The sequence below is a fragment of the Diadema setosum genome, chromosome 5 (assembly GCF_964275005.1).
Source record: "Diadema setosum chromosome 5, eeDiaSeto1, whole genome shotgun sequence".
Taxonomy (NCBI): Eukaryota; Metazoa; Echinodermata; class Echinoidea; order Diadematoida; family Diadematidae; genus Diadema; species Diadema setosum.
The window spans coordinates 23,734,831-23,757,375 of record NC_092689.1 but is presented as its reverse complement, the minus strand read 5'-3'; the positions used below and the strand labels follow the sequence as shown (position 1 = coordinate 23,757,375).

Below are 22,545 nucleotides of genomic sequence, written 5' to 3'. Positions count from 1 at the left end.
TTTGAACATTAGGTTGACTACGTTTAAGTTTCTTGCACAAGTCTATCGTATTGTGATCTATTTGATGTGATGTCGGAATATTCACTCCTCATTAGTCTCCATTATGTCAAATCAGCTGACCACTATACAACATTATTATCAGTGCATACCAGAATTTTGAGAAACACAAATCCATTGTTTTAAGGGTTATGTTATAAGAACGGTTTTTATTGTTGATACTATTTTGTAAATCTTTGTTACTTATGTTCAAGGGATCACTATTAACAAGCCTCTATTTTGCTTGTAGTAATTCCTCCACTAACATGTGTCTGTTATATGTGTGTGTGTGTGTGTGTGTGTGTGTGTGATCAATGCTGTTGTTTTAGAGACTATTGTTGAAATTCAATTAAATTCTGCTATCTTGGATATACTGAGTTCATAATGAGATCATGGCATTAGGCTAGTGTCTGAGCTTCATAGACTGCATTGGCAATTAGTGGTGGAAATAAATTTAGGCCTAGGAATTGCTTGCTTGTTAAATGGTACGCATGTAAATGGTAACAGCACGTTTGCAGTTCCTTTGATGCGAAGAAAATTGATCTATACAATAATAAGATAATTATGATACGCATCTATAAAAACCGCAAGCTGTAGGGCTATACCTTTAGAATAGTTGTGTCATGAAATCTAACGTATCTTCTCGATAGTAAAGATTTTTCAATGAAAAGAAACAGTCTGTACTTTGCTTCAGAAATTGTTATGATAAACATGTTAATTTCCTTCAAGCACGACACTGAGAATTGAGGACAGAGTAGGCGTTTTCACATCAGCCCGATGTTTCGAAATAGCGCGCTATTTTCTGACTTGGGAAATTAACCCGATCACGAAATAGATCGAGAAAATTTCTCGAGTCCAACTCGGGAAATTTCCGAAATAGCAGGTTAATGCGAACTAGCGCGCTATTTTGATAATGTTCGGCTGATGTGAATAGGAAATGAAATAGCGCGCTAATTTGCGATCGCGAAAAATATCTCGAGCTTGGATTTTTATCGGGCTGATGTGAAACGCCTAATGTTTACTTTTCAAGGGTTACAAACATGCCTCAGTCATATTTTATCTGTGTTTCAAGCGAACTGCAGCTGTCTTTTTATTGCATTCTGTTGTTGCGTTGCGTTGTTTCTGTGGTCATCTGGAATTTTGAATTATTAAACATTCTCGTGCGATTACCCTATGATGTCCGAAACAATTTCTTGTACGCGAATAGGCGAGACACATTATGGCACTTGCCTTGTTTGAATTATTTTGCACACGGACAAACAAACAAACTAACCAACGGTAATGAAAACAATATAACCTCCTCCCTTGGCTGAGGTAAAAAAGAAAAAAAAAAGGAAGAACAGTAAGAGGAATAATGATTTCAAAGCTACCATTTTCTCTTTTCTCTAATAACACATATACATATACATACACACACAAACAACGGCATATATACATGATATATATATATATATATATCTACATATATATATACATATATATATATATCTACATATATATATATACATATATATATATATATGATTGAAGAAAAAAAAAGAATCAATTCCATTTTAGACATTGCGATCACATTGCAATCATTATTCTACAAATTTAAAGTAACGAAACGAAAGACGCAGGTAAACCAAATATGTACGTGTAGACATGTATGAAAGAAACGAACATGGCTGCAATGTGATGGCAGCTGAAGAATGTCCTATCGTATTACGGAATGACAGTAAGTACTCATTATCTTTTCTTCTAGCAGACTTTATTTTTCACATTTTTAAATATATGAAATGTGTCCTTTTCAAACCATTTACATTTATAACTAGGACAAGGCATTGTTGTTTTATTAGAATAGATTATTTTTAGAAAAAAAAATCGAATCACGTATTATAACTTTCTGGTAGTTTGTCGAATCATTTCAGTTCTGATACAATTATCATACGTAGCAGGGACCAATCTAAGTAAAGAAAACGCCTAAATATTTCAAGTTCTGATTATAGTGTTTTTCAACGTAAATTCATTGACATTTGACCTCTGACCTTGTCGACATGTGCCTGTGGTGTCAAGTTGGTGGTCATAGCTCAAAGCTGTAGAAAACTATCGAGAGCACATCAATATACTATGAGTACTGTAGAGCTCATGAGGTCAAAGTTAATTGACCTTTGACCTTTGACCTTATAGGAATTCACCAATATTATAGTTTGACAAGCAGTTATAGGTGATTTATACCAGTGGTGTAAATTTTGGTGGTCATAGATCAAAGTTGTTGAAAGCCATTGAGAGTACACCATAATATAGGTTTTCCCATTCATTTTCAAACTTTTTTCATTCAATTTCACAAATTTTTACTTCAATTTCGTCGCGGAATGTCGAGAGTAGGCCAGTCTTACTTTCAAATTCGTCTTTCGTCGTTCATTTTCAAATAAAGTCCATTCAATTTAGTCATCTGGCATACATTTTCGTCATTTACAGTTCAAATTCGTCAGTCTCACTCGCAGCACTCAAAACAGCAGGATCGATTTCGTCTTTTGTCAATCATTTTCGTTAATTTTTCATTCATATTCGTCTCATATCTCAACCCGGTGTGATTTTCCAGTCATTCATGTATTTTTTTCCTGTAACCGTTCACATTTTACATACACCTAAGTGCCCCCCCCCCACACACACACAGAACCACAGATACAGACACACACACAAGCAATCCGAATACACACTGAAGCAAACATACACGTACCATGTGTACGTATACCGTCTCGTAAACGAAAACACTGACAAACAATTTCTAGGCAAACATGATTAAAGACAAAATTTAAGTGTAGAATTGTCGCCTGTTTAATGTCAAAGAATGGATAACATAATTATGTTTGCTGCTTTCAAGGGTATAAAATTTAAACTTTGCTTCATGCATTAGGCCTATGATGCGAAAACCTGAACATTACGAGTTAAAGTCCAAAATGTGACACTGACATACTGTCCTGTGTTATGACTTTTGACTGTCGTTTATCCTTCAATTATTTTCGTTGGGTGTCTTGTTTTTTGTGTATTGTTAAAGCAAATGGTAAGGGAATAATGTGTAACGATACAGTTTACGAGAGAAACTAAAAATATGTCGGCTTAAAGTTGGTTCACCATCAAAATAAAAAATCGACAACATCTGACTAATTTGAATGAAAAATTCATGAAATTGTGTGAACAAAGACGAATTTGATCTTCACATTCTGCGATCCGTCAGCGGGAGGGACGAATTTGAATGACAACTGACGATTTTCAATGCTATGTCTTCGAAAATGTTTGACGAAAAGCGAATTACAATGACAATTGACGAAATTGAAGTTAGGATTTGCGTTCCACCTGCTTCTCGGGATGAAATTGAATAATAAATCTTTGAAATTGAATGACAAAAGTGCGAAAATGGATGGGAAAACCTACACTATTTGTATAACCGTGCTCAACAGGTAAAGCTCATTGACATAAGACCTTTGAACTTGTCGGACTTCACTCATATTCGAACTTGACGGGCATTTTTAGGTTATGTACCTGTGGTGTGAGTTTGGCAGTCATAGCTCGAAGCCATGGACAATTATAGAGTAGGATACACAAATTTGTTAACGACGCCAGCAACGACGACGACGGAAAGGTGACGCTTATGTTTCGCTTCCGCTACTCGGCAAGACAGTGTAGAAAGACTCTTATATTTGATGTCATATTCATTCTAAACTGTTTGAATCCTCCAAGATACATCTGAAAATAAAAATGGTTGACATGTCTGATTTATGAGTCATCGGTCTTAAGACGGGTTTAATCGGCATAACAATGCATGCTAAATTCCAACATTTATTATACAATTACACTACACGTACACAATGTGAGGAAAAATTCCTTTATATATGTACACATCTTGTAAGGGCTGTCGAAAAGAGAGCTTTTGGCCTGTCAATCCATTTCTGATTGTAGCCGCATAGCGTACTTTGCACAAAATTATACGTCAGATCCCTGACAATTCTATCTGAGTAGGATATCAGCAAACAATGTGTGATTCAACTATCATTTCTTTGCTTTATAAATTCAATATGGAATCAAAATGGTAGAAGACAAATCATGTGCGACAGGTGGCTGCTGACCGAAGTTGAATATCAACAGATATTCTTTGTGTGTTCTAAGGTAAAGATCATAGCTGGAAACATCAAAGCGACATCATTTTTTGTTTATCATGGTTAAATGCTACACCCAACTAAGCAAAAGAGTTCACATGTCAAAATCAAGTTACGTGTCATGTTTATACTTGTTTGCTGTTCATAATTTGTTATGCACACTGACCTAATGCATGAATTTACAAAAAAAAAAGTGTGGAAGGAAAACTGATGATAAATCAGTAAGTCATACTTACGACCATAATGACATATTTACGTATCATAAAAGGATCCAAAATCAAGAGTTAGTACGAACGAACTGTTCGCTCCATGACTGTTATTATTTCAGCAGAAGTTCTAAAGTGTATGTAAAGGTAGACACTAAGACCAGGCGTCCACTAGGGCGCGGACAAGTCGAGGCAAATTTAGTAATTCCGCACTCATTCGGCAACCTCTCCTCACGTTCTTAAAAGAAACCGTTCACTGTCCTGAACATGTCCGGGCGTTTCCGCACCTTCGGGAGAGAGAAAATTTCCGCGTCCAAGTTTTGATCGAGACTAAAATTTGGACGCGGACATGAACTTCCTAACATATTCGGCAACTTGTAGCGAGGACATCGTCAGGACATCCAGCCTTTCCGCAACCCTTCCGCCCTTTCCGCATACGCTAGAGGAAGAATCCTGCAGTGCTGGCAGCTTCGTGAATGAAAGCGGAAGGCACCCGGAATGTTTCAGGAGAGTCCGGTGCCGATGCAGATCGGGGAAAAAATGCAAGCGCGCGTAGCCGCTGCGAACATGTGTGGTCAAGACACGAAGGAGTCAACAGATTCCTACGAGCAAATAGATTTTGAAGGCAAAAATTCATTACAGCATTATGCCTGTATGATACATAAAAACACAGAGGGGGGGGGGGGGGGGGGTGAGGTCCCCATCCAGGCTGCAGCCGAAACTCTCTTCCTCTGATGACGAACAGGTAAATGTCAGCATTTCTCGGCGTCAAATGAAGAGCAGAAGGCAGTGGATACTTTGTCAACAGTAACTAGGAAGAAGAGAAAGCAGCTCCCTCCGCTCATAGTGAACTTTTTGATTTGTTTCGTTCTTTTCAGAAATCATATTCATTTGTCGAGGGATTTTAAATAGTTACCATTACGGAGTTCATCGTTTTGTTCGTTTCAAATGTGACTGCCCAGCTGAAAACCCACAAACCCATAGGCCATAATCGCCGATTCTTTTTTTTTTTTTCATTTTATGCTTTAATAGGCCTATGTCAAAGTACTAAGTTCTAAGCTTGAAAAAAAAAGTATTTAACTTATTAGAATTGGACCATCCTAACCCATTCAAAGGGGATCAGGAATAGTGCTATCTGAGCATCTCTCACATTTTCGACTAGTGTGTCCTCCATGACGGCAGGCAGTCTAATGAGAAAAATCGAAAGTCGGCATCCAGTTAAAAACCTTGCCCTATTTCCTTATACTTTGCGTATATCTAACTTATGTTGTCGGCAAGTCATCCTAATTTTCCTCGTTCATGATTTTACCACTCCTTGTTTAATCCTAGATATGTCCGCGCTGTACGGCAACGATTAGCATATTCCGGGGTATTTCGCGCTCTTCCTGAGTGATTCCTAGGACACTCCTAGGAATGTCCGCAGTCAGTCTGCGGAGATTCCTAGGAATGTCCCAGGACAAGCCGATTTAATCCTAGATATGTCCGCGCTGTACGGCAACGATTAACATATTCCGGGGTATTTCGCGCTCTTCCTGAGTGATTCCTAGGACACTCCTAGGAATGTCCGCAGTCAGTCCGCGGAGATTCCTAGGAATGTCCCAGGACAAGCCGATCCGCACACTCTTTCCGCGGCTGATGTGGACAGCATGCCGAAATTACAGAATCTATTTCCGCAACCTTTCCTAGGCTTGTCCGTGCCCTAGCGGACGTCAGCCCTCATATAGTAATACAATTGTTCGCCTTGTTCATAATCACTGGTGCGCTTCGGTCGAGGGATACCACTTATTCTTATTCTCTGTCATTCTTGATGGACACCGTGATCTGTTACGCTTGCCATTCAGAAGAAACCTTGAAGTTTCATAACCCAACCGAAGAAACTAGAAATGTATTATTTCTATCTATTCCAAGGAGGTGTTAAAAGACACAGTCTGCTATTACATAGCATTCACATTGAAAAAAATCTAGTCCTAGTAAATCTCTGAATAAGAATGAGTTTGTTGACAGCCTTTCTCATGTTTGCCGATCCGGCCTTCTTTATGGGGTTCGGGCGGCCCGAGGTCTCTCCCTCCGACGCACTTGGAGAAGGTGGAGGCGAAGTTCTTGCCCAGTCTGTGGAAGAACGAAGGGAAGCGCGCGCTCGACACTTTCTTTTCAGCTGCTTATTGCGCGTCCACTCTCTAAACAAATTTTCGAAGACATCGGCAACATCCCAGATCTGTCCTCCGTCCTTTGCCGACACCTCAAAAAACGGCAGTCCCAGCTCATCGCCTAACTCGACACCTTCTAAATGGGAGACAGCACGATACTCGTCGTCGAGATCGTTCTTGTTTCCGACCAGCACTCCAGAAATCTGTGATGTGTGCAGCACGTTTTCTATACAGCGCTTGTAGTCGACGATATGCTCGAAGCTGGATCGATCAGTGATCGAATAGACGAATAGAAATGCATCTCCCCAGATCGCGTACCGACTTCGATGTCCAAAGTCATCCTGCAGAAAGACGAATGTCGAGAAAACAATGACATGCGACGATGACACTGACTTAGGCCTGCTAACTCGGGCCTCATGATTACCATAGCCTCACCAATAGTTGCTGGGGAACCTTCGTCCGTCTTTCCACGATGGTTTTCACGTCCGCAGTGAAATACACTATAATGATATTATCTCCATTTCAATGCATTCAAACAATGAGTTTGTGTTTGCTGCGGTCTTGCAAATTGAGATGGAGAGATCCATCGTCCAAGTTCTGTCGTTAATATTGAAACGAAAGTCTTGATATTTTCACGTCAGTAAATGAACATGCTGTTTTGGGTTTTACTTTGTAGCCCACTGAAATCATACTGGAGACATTTCAGTTTTGCATTGGTCTGTTGTCTATTTTAACCCTTCATAACAACTAAGTTGACAATCTTGACCGTCAGACCATTCAAGATTACACTTGTGCAAGGTTTGATGAACTGAAAAACATTTTTTTTTTTTGCATCGTTACCAGTGGCGTACCTAGGGAAAACGGCGCCCGGGGCAAGCACGAAAATTGCGCCCCGAATTTCTGAAAAAGTGTTCAACCCCAACCCCATCCCGGTAGGGACTTTAAACAAAGTCCACATGATGCTTTTTCAAGCACTTAAAAGGGATCTTTTGAGGGTGATTTAAATGTAATGAATTGTGATAGATTTTGGCGAGCGAGCGCAGCGAGCGAGCCGAAATTTTTGTATTTCAGCTTACAAAACATGGAATTCTTGTCATTTTTTGCTTACCAAATCTTTACAATTTTAATCAAGATATAGTGACAGCCTTATAGATATCGACTTATACCAAAAAACTGAGGACTTTAAAAAATACTCTAAATTAGTGCGCGCGAGTGAGCTGAAATTTGTAAATGTCCTCGTCATCATCACGTATTGTTCTTATCTTTTTTTTTATATATAAATTTTGGCGAGCGAGCGCAGCGAGCGAGCCGAAAATTTTCGTATTTCAGCTTACAAAACATGGAATTCTTGTCATTTTTTGATTATTAAATCTCACAATTATAGTGACGACCTTATAGATAACGATTTATACCAACAAACTGAGGACTTGAAAAAATACTGAAATTTGTATATTTCTGCGTCATCATTACGATTTTTTCTTATCTTTTTTGATTTTTTTTTGCGCCCCCCCCTCCCCCGTATGTTCGAAACCGCTTTTGATCCAATCGGCGATCGCTTCAGAACGAATAAAATTGCAGTCGCTGCTCCGTGTAACATTTTTCCTGCTAAATATAAAATGACATGAGTGAACACAATAGACATTATCATTTTGTCCGCGTCATCGTCACGTTTTGTTCTTATCTTCTTCTCTTTTTTACAAATTTTGGCGAGCGAGTGCAGCGAGCGAGCCGAAACTTTTTGTATTTCAGCTTACAAATCATGAAACTCTTTTCATTTTTTGCTTATTAAATCTTACAATTCTAATCAAGATATAGTGACGTCCTTATAGATAATGATTTATACCAACAAACTGAGGACTTGAAAAAATACCCTAAATTAGTACGAACGAGTGAGCCGAAATTTGTATATTTCCGCGTCATCCTTGCATTTTGTTCTTATCTTGTTTGATTTGTTGTTGTTTTTTGCGCCCCCCCCCCCGTATGTTCGAAACCGTTGACGCCCTCTTTTGATTCAATTGGCGATCGCTTCAGAACGAATGAAATTGCAGCCGCTGCTCCGTGAAACATTTTGCCTGCTAAATATAAAATGACAATGTGTGAACACAATAGACACTGTCATTTTGTCATCATCACGTTTTGTTCTTACCTTCTTTTTTATATAAATTTTGGCGAGTGAGCGCAGTGAGCGAGCCGAAAATTGTTGTATTTCAGCTCACAGAACATGGAATTTTTGTGTGAACACAATAAACATTGTCATTTTGTCCGCGTCATCATCATGTTTTGTTTTTATCTTGTTTGATTTGGTTTTCTGCCCCCCCCCCACCATTCTCCCTCCCCCTTTTTCTTCTTCTTTTTTTCTTCTTCTTCTTCTTCTTCGTTTTTTTTTCTTTTTTTTTTCTTCTTCTTCTCTTTTTTTTTTCGTTTTTTTGCGCCCCCAAGGAGTGGCGCCCGGGGCACGTGCCCCCTTGCCCCCCCCCCTAGATACGCCACTGATCGTTACTCTATTAAATGTTACATTTTGCTGTCATCGTCATTTTCATCATATTTGGCTATTATAATGATAAATATAGCAATGATGATCTGTCCTTTCGGCCATTGTCTCCTCACAATTAAAAGCATTACGAACCGAGTGTGCTCCGTGTTCGTGCAAACCAACGTTGATGGCGTGTATCATGTTACACTCTTTCCCCATATTAGGTAACGTACAGTTTCAGCCAAAACAAAACCCAGCATACGCTACGATTCGAATTCTATTACGTAATACTCGTATAAGTCTTCAGAGGTTAGCATTTCCCAGGTGTTTAAGGCAGTGAAGTCACATAATGAAATTCAAAGTAGGTAAAAATTCCAGGCAGTCCCAGTTGGCTATAAATACCCGTGTCAGTGAGCAGTAAGCATCTTTTTCAAGTGTGACGGCAGTGAATTATACCAGGGAGGTGAGACACCTCCGTGATTATACATCTCAAACTCCAATGTCTAGTGATCAGGAAGACGACGCTACCTCTCAGCCCCCATCCCCGCGGGGAGATCAGGGCATGGAAGGCCGCCTTGAAGCTCAGCTAGAGAGACCGAGATACTCTCCCGCTTCATGGATAGGGCGGCGGCACACCGTGGTAATGACAAACGGCATGCGAGCCATGCCAGCTGGTGCAGGAGAGCTTCTCCTTCCGGCGATTAGTCCGGACATGCGAGCCATGTCCGCGGGGACAGGGGCGCTGCCCCGCCCATCGAAGACTTCAGCGAGCTAGCCATCCCCATCGGCAGCTCAACAGACGACGATATTCTCATTTCAGCCTCCTTCCTGGCAAAACTGATTGCGTTGCCCTGTATGGGTGGCCTTGACTCTGCCCTTGTGGTTATGGTCATTTTGACAACCGAATTGATCCGGATGCCATGTCCTTACAGCCAAACTCTTTCAAAGCCTGGTACCAAATTTGATTTTAACTTAAATTCTGATCTCATTTGGGCCAAATTTAAAAATTGGCTGATTTGCTAATGAAGGCAGTCACACTGCCCATATCAGAAGGTAAGTGCTCTATAAAATCGCGAAGCAAATGCTCAATTGCCATCGAATGCCCAAGCAGTTCTCACACCAAAAATCGAGAGCAAAATTTGGGCGATCCTCCTTCACGAGGCCTTGGGTCTTGTGAGCTCCCAACTTCTACAACAAAATGTAGTGAAGGGACTTCTACCACATAGATAAATCCTTTCTGAAATTCACATATCATGCACGGATAATCATCCATGCAATTGACACAACGAGAATTGTAACAACTCATGTCACCATCGATGGCCTGACACTCCCGGGCTTTGCTTATCGTATGATCCGAGCATGCACCATCGAGGTATCTTAAAACCCCTTCTCAACCCTTCTCAGCAACACTTGCGCAGCAAGTCGATTCCACTTGGTAGAAAGTTGTTCAGAAAGACATCTGAGAGAAATTGACAAGTGTCACATAAGCATACATCGTGTGTCATGAATGTCTCTACGCAAGCCAGCAAAAAAAAAAAAAAAAAAAAGAGAGAAAAAAAAAAGGATGAGTACTGTCCAAGACCGCTCAGTGCTGGAAATCTCAAGCTTTCCAAAGATGACTGGTCAAAATAATTCCCGAGCCTTGGATATTGGCCACAATATTTGGCTATGAAGCCAATAATTTCATTTCAACCCCATACCAATAAATTTTTCCTCTACAAAGTGTACATTCTACCGAGGAGGAAAAGGCAACCCATGAAGAATTGTCTCAGAACATTCTCGCAAAGCAAGCTATAAGAGAGATTCCTCACATGGAGTATCAACTCTATTCTAGCGCTACCAAAGACCGGCGGTCTAAGTCCAATCATAAATTTGAAAAACTTGAACAAATTTGTAAGATACGAACACTTCAGAGTGGAACAGTTTCGCTTGATTACGGCCTTAATTTTGCCCCTCCAAAGGGTGCATATTTATCCGTATCCGTTCACCTTGTTCATCAAGCATAGTCTTTCGAATGGAAACACTAAGTAGTATTTTCACTGCATTGCTTCAGTGCCTTCCATCTGGCCTTAATTTGACCCCACAGAATTCCCTTAAAGTAGTGGTGAGTAGTGGCATTACAACAATCACCTATTTCGATGATATCCATATTCTTTCTCACACCAGAGAAGAGTGTCTTGACAAAGCCAATGATCAACTTGTCACCCTTAAAGAGTTTCAGTAAGGATTTCGACAAATCCAGTTTCAACCCAAAGCACGTCGAGACCTTCCTTGGTTCTCATATTAATTCCCAGTAAATGATTTTCAGTTTTTTCCTCAGAACAAGCTTGACAAGGTTACTGCCCTTGGAAATTCAATCTTGTATGGCAACGAAACCAAATTTCGGGATTATAATGCCTTCCACAAAGAAATTTACATTCTCGTCAATTAGGACTAGAAAAAATAAATCAACTAATGCTCTGCGTAAAGCAGAAGATGACATCGACACGAAGTTTGGTGTCGTTATCTAGTCATGCGATACAAAACATTCTTTGGTGGTGGCTGTCTCGCAAGACAAAGAATTACTTTCTACCTTCATTAGCATGATAATTTCAAGTTGCTTGCATCCCAGTATGGAGAGTAGTTAATTCTGAACAATGACAATTCCTTTGCTCAGAGAGTCTGGAGTGCCAAACAGAATTCCCCGCATAGCAATGTGTGTGAACCTCTTGCAATTCAGAACGATCTTGAAGCCCTGTGTGGCTCGTGTACAAAAAATGTGCTTACATGTATTCATAATTCGGTAAGACATTTCTACAGCTAGTAGCATACCTGACCCGAACGAATTCACGGCCAACATTGGAATTGGTGTCTAGCAATTGGATATCAGCTTCACATTCAACAGATGTAGATAATTCTTAAGTTTTCTGCTTGTCTCGCAGAGACATGAACAACTAATTACTATTTTACATGTTTTTCACCACACAATCCACAAACTCTACATATGGATTAGCAACTTTCCTCATGTCAAATGGAAGCTAAGTTTTATTGCCCTGAATTTTGATGCCTTTTTCCTTACCCTAGAACGTTTTCAGTCCTCCACAAGCTTCAACTGAACAAGGTGACCTGAGCAATCCTCACTGCCCCAATGGCGGCGGCAGCCATGGGCCTCATTATCGCTCAAAATGCGAATAGCCCCACCTCTACTACTCCTAGAGAAAATTCTTGCCCCACACCCTCACCCACCGACGAGCCTCCAGCTCACACTAGCCGCCTGCATGGGTGCTCTCTGCTAGAGATGACAAGTGGCAGACACATCGCAGCACATTGCAAAGCTCCTCTCATCGTCATGGCGAGACAATACCAATAAACAAAACAAATGAGGGTGCTTGAAGACAGTAGCAATGTCTGTATTCTGAACAATCTTGTGATCCTTTTTAACCCGTCTACAGAACACGTTGTCAACATCTAAGCCTATAGCATAGCTTTTCAACAAAGCCCACCCCACGATTAACTCATAGACCTGCTCGGTCTTCCATACTACCTGAAACCGAGAGCTATGACATAGGCAAACAGCCCCTATAGTCAGAACTTATGAAGGGCGTATCTAACTCCGACCCTCGCAAGCCTAAATACAACAACATTGGGGATGTTTCAATTGTTTTGAATCACTTTTTATCGTTTCAAGATACCTATGAACTATAGACTCCTTCAGTGCCTTGAGCCAAAAACAATTTTCCTAGCTCGTTTCGGCAAAACGTACACAAATGCTGAGACATCTAGTTCTTATGACATTACCGGAAGATGATGCCACGTTTGCACATTAGAGATATGGAAGGTATATCTCTAACCAGGTAATTAAAGTGCCTTCTTTTACCTCCAACCCTAAACTCTGTGTTCCGATCAACTCTTCATGAGTATATTAAATGCACAGAACATCTCCAACGAGCAAGTTCAGAAAGCAAACTCATAATTCCTCCGAAACATCCCAACAAATCGGTGACGACAAGCATCTTGGAGCGGAGGCTGAAAGCCAGTCCCTCGCAGCTGCTTGTATAAACACTTAAAATATAACTAATATACTGTCAATAGCTGTACGTGTACATCCCTGTACACTGTACTGACTGTTGCATACAATTAGGTATGAATGTATTGTTGCTATGGGAACATGTACCGAGTTTGATCTGTCTTCGAGATCAGTATGAAAGGGTACCACAGGACGTATATACCTCGTGCTCATATACATAAGGATTTGGGAGCACAGTCATCCCGCGTTCATCCCAGACTCTGGTCTGGTAAGACATCCACGGATGCTAATATGAAAGTGGTATCACATTCTCAGCTCATAGCTACAGAAGCGCCGCAACTTCTAAACTTTCGCGCATGAAGTATAAAGGTCATAATGAAATCTTGTCCACAACTGACTGGACGAACGCTGGTACATTTTGAACCTTCTACCTTCTAACAATTGATTCCACATTAGTTCAACAATTCTCAGTTCTACTGAGTTAGAAAGATACATGTAAATTGTGATAGTATGTGTATATACCTGTATATTAGTATCTCAGTTAAGAACAATGTCATAATACGAGTCAGATAAGACACAAGACCATAAATCACGTTACGTTGTGCATTGGAAAATGGCGACACATTATTCGGCCACTCGTTTAGGAGATTCGGTCCACCAAACTGATGAATTTAAACTCTAATATCAACCCAAAATGCAATGGACTTGCCTCTAATTATTGCTGCAATATTACTATGCCGAGTATGAACTGGTTAATGTCTAATTCTTCCTTCAAATGTGCATGAATATTAAGGAACATGATTAGGATTATGTCTTGATTGGAAAATCGGTACAAGAGGTCCATTGTATTTGATTAACTTGTCTGTGCGCTATCATGCTTAATCCTGCTCCAGTTAAAGCACGCACGGTATCAAAATGATATCATACTCAAAACCTATGCCTTGCACCTTATACTAGTAGGTTCTCAAGCAAACTTTGCTCGAGTTCTTCTCTTGTTTGCGACAATGTGTGTCACCATCAATAGATATTCTCTATGCATGAGGAGTCATGACCAAAGTTTCAACCTTGTTGTGAAAACTGTCCACCATCCTTCTTGTCCTCTTGCCCTCACTCATGCCACTAGACTGACTTCTGTACGGAACTTTGAACATGCTAACCTCTGAAGACTTATACGAGTATTACGTAATAGAATTCCTAAATTATACAAGTAATAAGAAGTATAATTAGAATTCTATTAGTAATAATGAAGTATAAGTCGAAGAGGTTCCCACCCAGCATCTCATTTGATCGATACTCTTCAGTTCTGAACCCTCCCTTTACAACACTGAACAGAAGTCAAAACTGGTGGGCCCTTATACTGTATACTGATGTTTTGCTTAATTGCTTGACTTGAGATGTCCATACGTATAAGAATGCTCCGTGCCTTTGGAACAGCAATGATTGTGCTTTACTTATTGCTTGTCTGTATGATGAGAAGAACCAGTGAGCTAATTGTCTGCATTGCACCCAATACTGCATGGTGTTGCTGGTCTGTCTATTTAAAGCCGTATTCTCTTTGAAAAGATGCTTACTGCTCACTGACACGGGTATTTATAGCCAACTGGGACTGCCTGGAATTTTTACCTACTTTGAATTTCATTATGTGACTTCACTGCCTTAAACACCTGGGAAATGCTAACCTCTTCGACTTATACTTCATTATTACTAATAGAATTCTAATTATACTTCTTATTACTTGTATAATTTAGGAATTATCCACTTAGTGAATGACAATGAGACTGCCTTGAGCTCTTCTTAGTCTGTCATCAATCATCTCCAGTAAATCCCTTGTCTGTTTCTGACACAACCTCTTACACTCTTCCCCTGTTGTCTAGGAGAGTCTTGTGGCTCATGTATAAAGTCAGTGTGGATCTAGGAGTATCAGAAAGAAAAGGTTACTTTGGAGATGTTGTCAAGAGAATGGTACGTTGAAAGATTTACTCACAGCTCTTACTCTGTGAACTGAATATTTCTCTTTTTGGCTCAGCTACATCTTACACACGTCAAGACTTCTAAAAAGAGACGATGAACCATAGAATTGGCTTCATCTGAAAGCTTCTAGATTCTACAAGCTAAATGACAAAAATGTGATTTGTATGCAATGTATCCCATATGTATTATAAATATTTCTACCTTCAGTAATAAACATTACCTCAAATGATACTCACATAACCAGCTGTATCTTGAATCTCCATGGTAATGTCTTTGCTGTCAACCTTCGTGTTATATCGACAGAGGTATTCTTCAGAGAAAGGAAAGGAAAAAAATCATGTGAACAAACATGACCTCATCTTGATGAAAAGGGATGATTATTTTTGTTTCCATTAAAACGAGGTTTCAGTTCAGATCTATGGGGGGGGGGGAGGGTGTTCATGGAATTCTAACACCCCCCCCCCCCCCTTAGCCCCACCGTTGGTACGGGACTAAGCAAAAATGTGCAAGTGTAGAAAGCCCTATAGTGTGTTGATTGATTATGACACAAGTTATGTATTCATGTAAAAAACAACAACTATTTATTGGGTTGTTATACACATATAATTATATATATATACATATATATATATATATATATATATATATATTATATGTAAATCATGTGAACAAACATGACCTTATCTTGATGAAAAGGGATGATTATTTTTGTTTCCATTGAAACGAGGTTTCAGTTTAGATCTATGGGGGGGGGGGAGGGTGTTCATGGAATTCTAACACCCCCCACCCCCCTTAGCCCCACCGTTGGTACGGGACTAAGCAAAAACGTGCAAGTGTAGAAAGCCCTATAGTGTGTTGATTGATTATGACACAAGTTATATATTCATGTAAAAAAAAAACCACACAACTATTTATTGGGTTGTTTTACTATATATATATATATATATATATATATATATATATATGTATATATATATCAGGAAATACTGATATCTCTCTTTAACACCCCTATGTTCATCTTTAATTACTTCTTTCCCGAAGTTAAAAAAATGAGATGTCCTTTAGTTCAGTTCATCCGGTCAGTACTTCAAATTGATGCGACATCTACTAACCTTTTTTTTTTATGTCACTTTCTCATCTATTGTTGTTTCATAATTATCCAACTATCAAGTCAATTTGTTAACGTTATTTTTTGTGACTTTTCCCTCCATCAATTGTAACATTTTCTGAGAATGACAAAAATGTGCATAAATAATGGGTTTAGGTTTTCAAATAACTTGATTGGTTAATGAGAAAATCATGAAAAAATTTATACAGCAAAGTTTGTTTAACGATTTTTTTATTCAACTTAAAAATAGAGCCAACGTATTGTCTTGCTTTGTCAACCATGAAAAATTTCAGAAATATTCGACCAAAAGTGTCCACCAGGTCGTTGAATTTCAAATCTAAAAATGCATAAGCTTCCCAGTGCGGGGGAGGGGGGGGGGGTGGTATCTCCTCCCCTACAACCCGCGTCATCCCCAGCTTGGTCTATGCACTAAAGCCTCGGTTACACCGTAGCCGAATCAGCTGCGAATCCACCCGAATACACGTATTCGGGTGGATTCTGGAGCATTCTGTTCTCTTTCCCCGAATGGATGAATATTCGGGAGGGATTCTGGAACATTCGTGGAGGGATTCGACTCGTTTTGAAAAGTTCAAAACCAGCCGAATACCCTCAAAACTACTCCTGAATGTGGCCCCGACAAATTTCATCCGGGCCACATTCGGGATGTCGGATGGAATTCGGCTGGATCATTCGGGGAAGCATTCGGGGCATTCTGGGCAGATTCGGGCCTATTCGTATCATTTGGGGAGTAACGGCCCGAATTATCTAGCCAAATAGACCCAAATATCACGAATAGAGCCGAATCTGCCCAGAATGCCCCGAATACCTCCTCGAATCCATCAAAATCATTACCCGAATTCAGAGCAGAATACAGGCGAGTGAGCCGAATAGGCCAGAATACGGCCGAATAGCAGCCGAATAGGTCGAATGAGCGGCCAAAATGACCCGAATAGCCACGCGAATATAGCCAGATTGGCAATTCTGCTCTGATTCGGGACCTATTCGGAGCCTATTCGTCTCAGATTCGGGGAGCTCCCCGAATCAGAGACCAATAGGTTCCGAATCCACCGAATCAATCCGATTCAGGCCATATTCGGGCAGAATCGGTCCAAATTTATTCGGGAGAATTCGGCTTTGGTGTAACCCTCGCTAAACATACTACATTTTGAGTTGATCAAGTTGATCAAGTTGATCACTATTTGTCACAAAATCGCACCACAATTACAGAATGGTATTGTTTGGCGCTTTTTTTTTTTTTTTTTTTTTGCATTTTGAATACCTGTATATGTGAAATAACACACACACACAAAAGGAAGAATCGACTAACTTTTTTGATTAAAAATTTACCAATTTGTTTCACTAACAGTGTGCACCAGGTCGATGAATTTCAATTCTGAAAATGCAAAACCTCCCTCGTACTGTAGAGATTTACCCCCTCTTCCACACATATCCATCCCCCCCCCCCCCGTTAGGTTGCTGCGCTTATCACATGAATGTTTTCAAAGAAGTTAATCAGCATGAATCAGTATGCGTTTTCGGCGGTTTTTCTTCAAACTTATCGTTTTGCTTTTCTTTACTGAAAATTTCCTAAATATTCCACCTGTATGTATGTAACATGTATGTTCCTTTTATCCAATTATATCATTACTATTAAGAGGTTACAGTTCGTTATTCCGAAGGTTCGTGAAGCCGAAAATGAAATCACGTTTATTTATTTATTTATTTATTTTTTTTTTGTGACAAAGTACGGTGTTGTGAACAAAAAATGGTAGGATATTACGCAATGAAAATCACAAATATAAAATCACACATGAAAGAAACTTATGTTACGCCCCTGGTCATGACGTTGCATGAGAGATCAACCCCTTCCCATATAACTACTCGACAGAAACCGTGATCCCTCCCCCCCCCCCTCCACTCCATTTCGGCTTCGCAACGCATTATTTAATTTTGTCATCAACGAACCTTATGTCATTTTCGGATTGACGAGGAACTTTATGTTGTCTTCGGATTAACGAACATTCGGAATAACGAACCTTATTTCGTTTTCAGAGTAACCAATCTTCGAATAACGAACCTCATCTATTTACTCATAACACTAAAATTAGCTCTCTCTCCTGGATCTAGATAGAAGATTCGTAAATACTTTTTAAACTTCTCAATTTGTTTATCCCCCCCCCCACTATGCTACCTGCGATGAATGATCGCAATAGCTTACTTGAGCCTTCGCCTCAGGTGAGATATGTATATTAAACAACAACAACAACAACAACAACAACAACAACAACAACTACTACTCTACCAAATGCTGGAACTCCCACAGGTTGAGCACTCAGATACCTTGTCATCTGCTCGAAAAATGTTAATTTCTGGTAGTCGGCCCTATAGAGCTCAGAGTACATGTATCATACTTAAAAGGCCAGAATGCCATTTTCGGATCACACATGCTTAAATCAACCCATTTGAAAACACAGGACTACATGTACATTACTGTGTGATTAAGCTGCGTGTACCATTCAAGTATAGACCTATTTTGTTCCCCAAGTCACATATTGAAGTATATGCCTATTCAGTGATATATAATAATGTACTATTTATCTTATTTTCACCCCGTGATGTCCTCTTGATTTTTAATGCCCCCGTGATTCTACTCCTTTCACCGCGCAAAGTATGGCGTCTCTAATCATTGCTATGGCGGACTGGGCGGTCTACTCACCGAGAGTGGGGTCGTACTCGCCGATGAATCTCCTGGTTGTGTAACGCACCGTAATGGCTAGAGGGTATTAAACAAAAAAATGACATGGTGAGATGGACAGTAAATCTATCAAAGCTAGAAGTAAACAACAACACAAAACAACTAGAAATGTCGCTGTGCGACTGGTATGCCTCCGCCATAATGCATGATTCTCCTAATAGGTCTATAGTACATGTGGACAATGTGTGATTACATTTTCACAAAATTGGCATAATAATTAAAATGACAAGTTTGTCACAAATGTGTTGAATGTTCACCTTCCTTGACCTAGGTCTAATTGGATGAATAGAACAGCATGTATTTGGGAATTTTAGGACTTTAATTTGACTTTGACCCATTCATAAGTTTATGCATTGAGTAATTTTCAAGGTATGGAGAAAAAGTGCAATTTCTGTATTGAATAGTAAATTGTTACCATTTTCATCTGGCCTTTGACCCTAAAATTCATAAGATAATCACTGTCAGGCAGAACATGCATAAATATGTAGTAAGTTTCAAGATAACTTGAGCCACTACCGAGATATGGAGGAACAAGGAAAAGTAGAAATTACGCAGTGCGTAATATATGTCCCCGCCGGAAGTAGCATTTTGTAGCAAAATGTGCAATATAGGTCAAAAATCAAGGTCAAAGGTCAAAGAAGTCAAAGGTCAAAATTCTGTGTGGAAGTTTTGAAGCCCTCACCTAGTGCCATCACATAAAGCAAACGGAATCGAAATCGGGTTAGAAATGGCGAAGGAGTAGCATTTTGTAGCCAATGTACAATATAGGTCAAAAATCAAGGTCAAAAGTCAAAGAAGTCAAAGGTCAAAATTCTGTGTAGAAGTTTTGAAGCCCTCACCTATTGCCATCACATAAAGCAAATGGAATCGAAATCGGGTTAGAAATGGCGAAGGAGTAGCATTTTGTAGCAAAATGTACAATACAGGTCAAAAATCAAGGTCAAAGGTCAAAGAAGTCAAAGGTCAAAATTCTGTGTAGAAGTTTTGAAGCCCTCACCTAGTGCCATCACATAAAGCTAACCGAATCGAAATTGGGTTAGAAATGGCGAAGGAGTAGCATTTTGTAGCAAAATGTACAATATAGGTCAAAGGTTAAGGTCAAAGGTCACAACTGAAATTCTGTGTAGAAGTTTCAAAGCTCCCATGTAGTGCTATCATATAAAGCAAACAGAATCAAAATTAGCTCATAAATGACAGAGAAGTAGCAAATTGAAGATTTTGATCACACACGGACAGACGGACAGACGGACAGACACACGGACACACACACGTACGGAGCCCGTTTCATAGTCCCCTGCTCGAACTCGTTCGGCAGGGACAAAAAGTTAGTTCAGCACTTTTACTTGATTTTTGACCTTTTAACCTTTGAGGCGAAAAAAGAAGAAAAAAAAAGAGAATCTCTATTAGGTTATACATGCATACACCAAGTGTAAAAAAAAAATAATCCTGCTGGCGAATGAATAAATATGAGGGAAAAAGTAAAATTTTGAAGTGTTGCCCTTGACCTTTGACCCCTGACCTTTGACCCCATGAACCCTAAATTCTCTAGATAATCACTGCCAGTCAGTACATGTATATATACTATGTTCCATTAGGATACCTTGAACAATTTCCAAGGTACAGAGAAAAAAGTAAGATTTTAGTATTTTTACTTAACCTTTTGACCTTTCACCTTTGACCACCCCAAACTTTCACCAGAGAATCTTAATTGCGTAATACATGTGTACACTAAGTTTCAGGAAAATATCTTCAGGCATTGCATTAGATATGGTGGAAATAGTGAAATTTTACGTATTTGATCTTGACCTTTTGACCTTTGACCTTGAGCATGTGCACCCAAAAGTTGATAGGCACAATTCAGTATTCACCCCCTAATACACATACATGCCAAGTTTCATTATGATACCTCAAAAGGATTTTTAGTTACGCTGTCCACAAAATTCATTACGGACAGACGGAAGGACGGACGGACGGACAACCCGAAAACATAATGCCTCCGGCATGTGCCTCCGGCACCACTTCGTGGCGGAGGCATAAAAACAAACAATATAATTAGAAGCAGTTTTTGCACATTTGCACGATCACAATTCTAGATATTGTTTTGAGTCAGAAACAGCCACTTTCAAGCACCATGACATCATTTCGCCACAAAGGAAAAGTGACTAGCCAGAGTGCTAAACGTAGGAAAACCAAACTCGATTGACAGAGAAAGAAAAAACAGGGACACAAATTTTGAACTGCATTTTGCATTATCATACATAGTAACGATCATTTTTCAAACGTTTTGCTATCTAGATTTATGATTATAATCATCGTACATCGTGGTCGTACTGATTTGTATTGATCTATTCGCACAGAATCGTGACTTATATTTTTGCTTCTTTCCATTGGAATGGGAGTTGTTTAGATGACTGTTTTTGACAGGTCTGTACCTGTTTTCCCAACACCAGGTACCCCGAGAAGAACGACCCGAAACGTCAAACCTCCCGGACTCGGGTCATCTTTCTTTGTGCCTGGCGACGTCGAGTCAGCTAGATCCGTGGTCGGGTAGCCTGATATCACTGTCGAGGCTCGACGTCTTCTCGGTGTGCTCATAATGATCTCGATACTCGAGTTCTAACCTGTAGGGATAGCTGGTGGAGAGTAACAAAATAGCTTGCACTTTTCTTAATATTTTTTCGCTGTTTTTTTAGATCCTTTCATTTTTAGAATTCATTTGTTCGCATCCCGTTAATGGCGTTCTTTTTTTTTGGGGGGGGGGGAGGGGGGGGGGATAATAACGTCTTCTTTATTCAGGGTAGCCTTTTCAGTGTTGCCACTGCTGTACCAGGGAGCCCTGCCATTATCATTACCCCAGGTACCCATTGTAGCTGAGTCGAGAGAGACGTGTTGGGTACAAACATCTTGTCAAAGGATGAAAGCACTGGGCGGGAATCGAACTCGGGTCCCCAGTAGGGAGTCAGGAGTCATATCCACTATGCCAAAGGGCCTCATATGACAAACTAGAAGAAGCTAAAGCAGCTTACGTCAGATATCGAATGACTATCATTGCCACCTCACTAAACATGGTGGCTTGTAATTCCAGCAAATGATGGCTTCAACCACACTGACAAATCTTATCTCAGTGAAGCCAAACTAAAATTACGCTCCCCCCAAAAAAAGAAAAAGAAAAAAAAAAAGAAGAAGAAATCAATCAAATTCACTTTCAGGCACGCAGAATATGTGCTTGTAGATGCCCCACCACAGCTGAGCCAATTACCTCGAAACGTTTCCCGCGAGCATCAGTTCTGAGCGATACGGCCAATATTCGTCGTGGGTATTGGTTAGTTCTTGGTGGCACCTTAGTGCTCATTCCACGTGCACACAACGTCTGTCCCATCCTCGCGCGTCAAAGCTTTGTTTGCCATCACGTCATCTTCAGAATAAGTGGACCTGTTTCCCATTTAGGCGCGCCCTCATGAGGTGATCTGCAGATTACATGAACATAATGTGCTGGATATTACAAACGTTCTTTTTGTACGATGCGATACCCTAAATTATGATCCCATTTCCAACAAAATATTACGAGTTTCTGCTCGAGACTGCTTTGAAAACATTAACCACTGAAAAACTGTTTCTCTCACCTTGTTTGTTTCCTAGCATCTGCACTACAATCTGCACCCATTCCCTTGGTAAAGGATACACAACATACATCTTCACTGCAT

At 40.0% G+C, this 22,545-nt stretch overlaps 1 protein-coding gene across 1 annotated transcript; it reads right to left on the bottom strand.

The window, feature by feature from the left end:
- Positions 1 to 6,058: 6,058 nt before the first annotated feature.
- Positions 6,059 to 22,214, bottom strand: LOC140229208 (ras-related and estrogen-regulated growth inhibitor-like). Its single transcript, XM_072309478.1, has 5 exons — positions 22,101 to 22,214; positions 21,274 to 21,474; positions 18,803 to 18,859; positions 15,215 to 15,288; positions 6,059 to 6,869 (listed from the first exon to the last, which is right to left on the bottom strand). Exons 2-5 carry the CDS (start codon positions 21,434 to 21,436, stop codon positions 6,327 to 6,329), a joined length of 837 nt encoding a protein of 278 aa, XP_072165579.1. The 5' UTR covers positions 21,437 to 21,474; positions 22,101 to 22,214; the 3' UTR covers positions 6,059 to 6,326.
- Between the last annotated feature and the right edge of the window lie 331 nt (positions 22,215 to 22,545).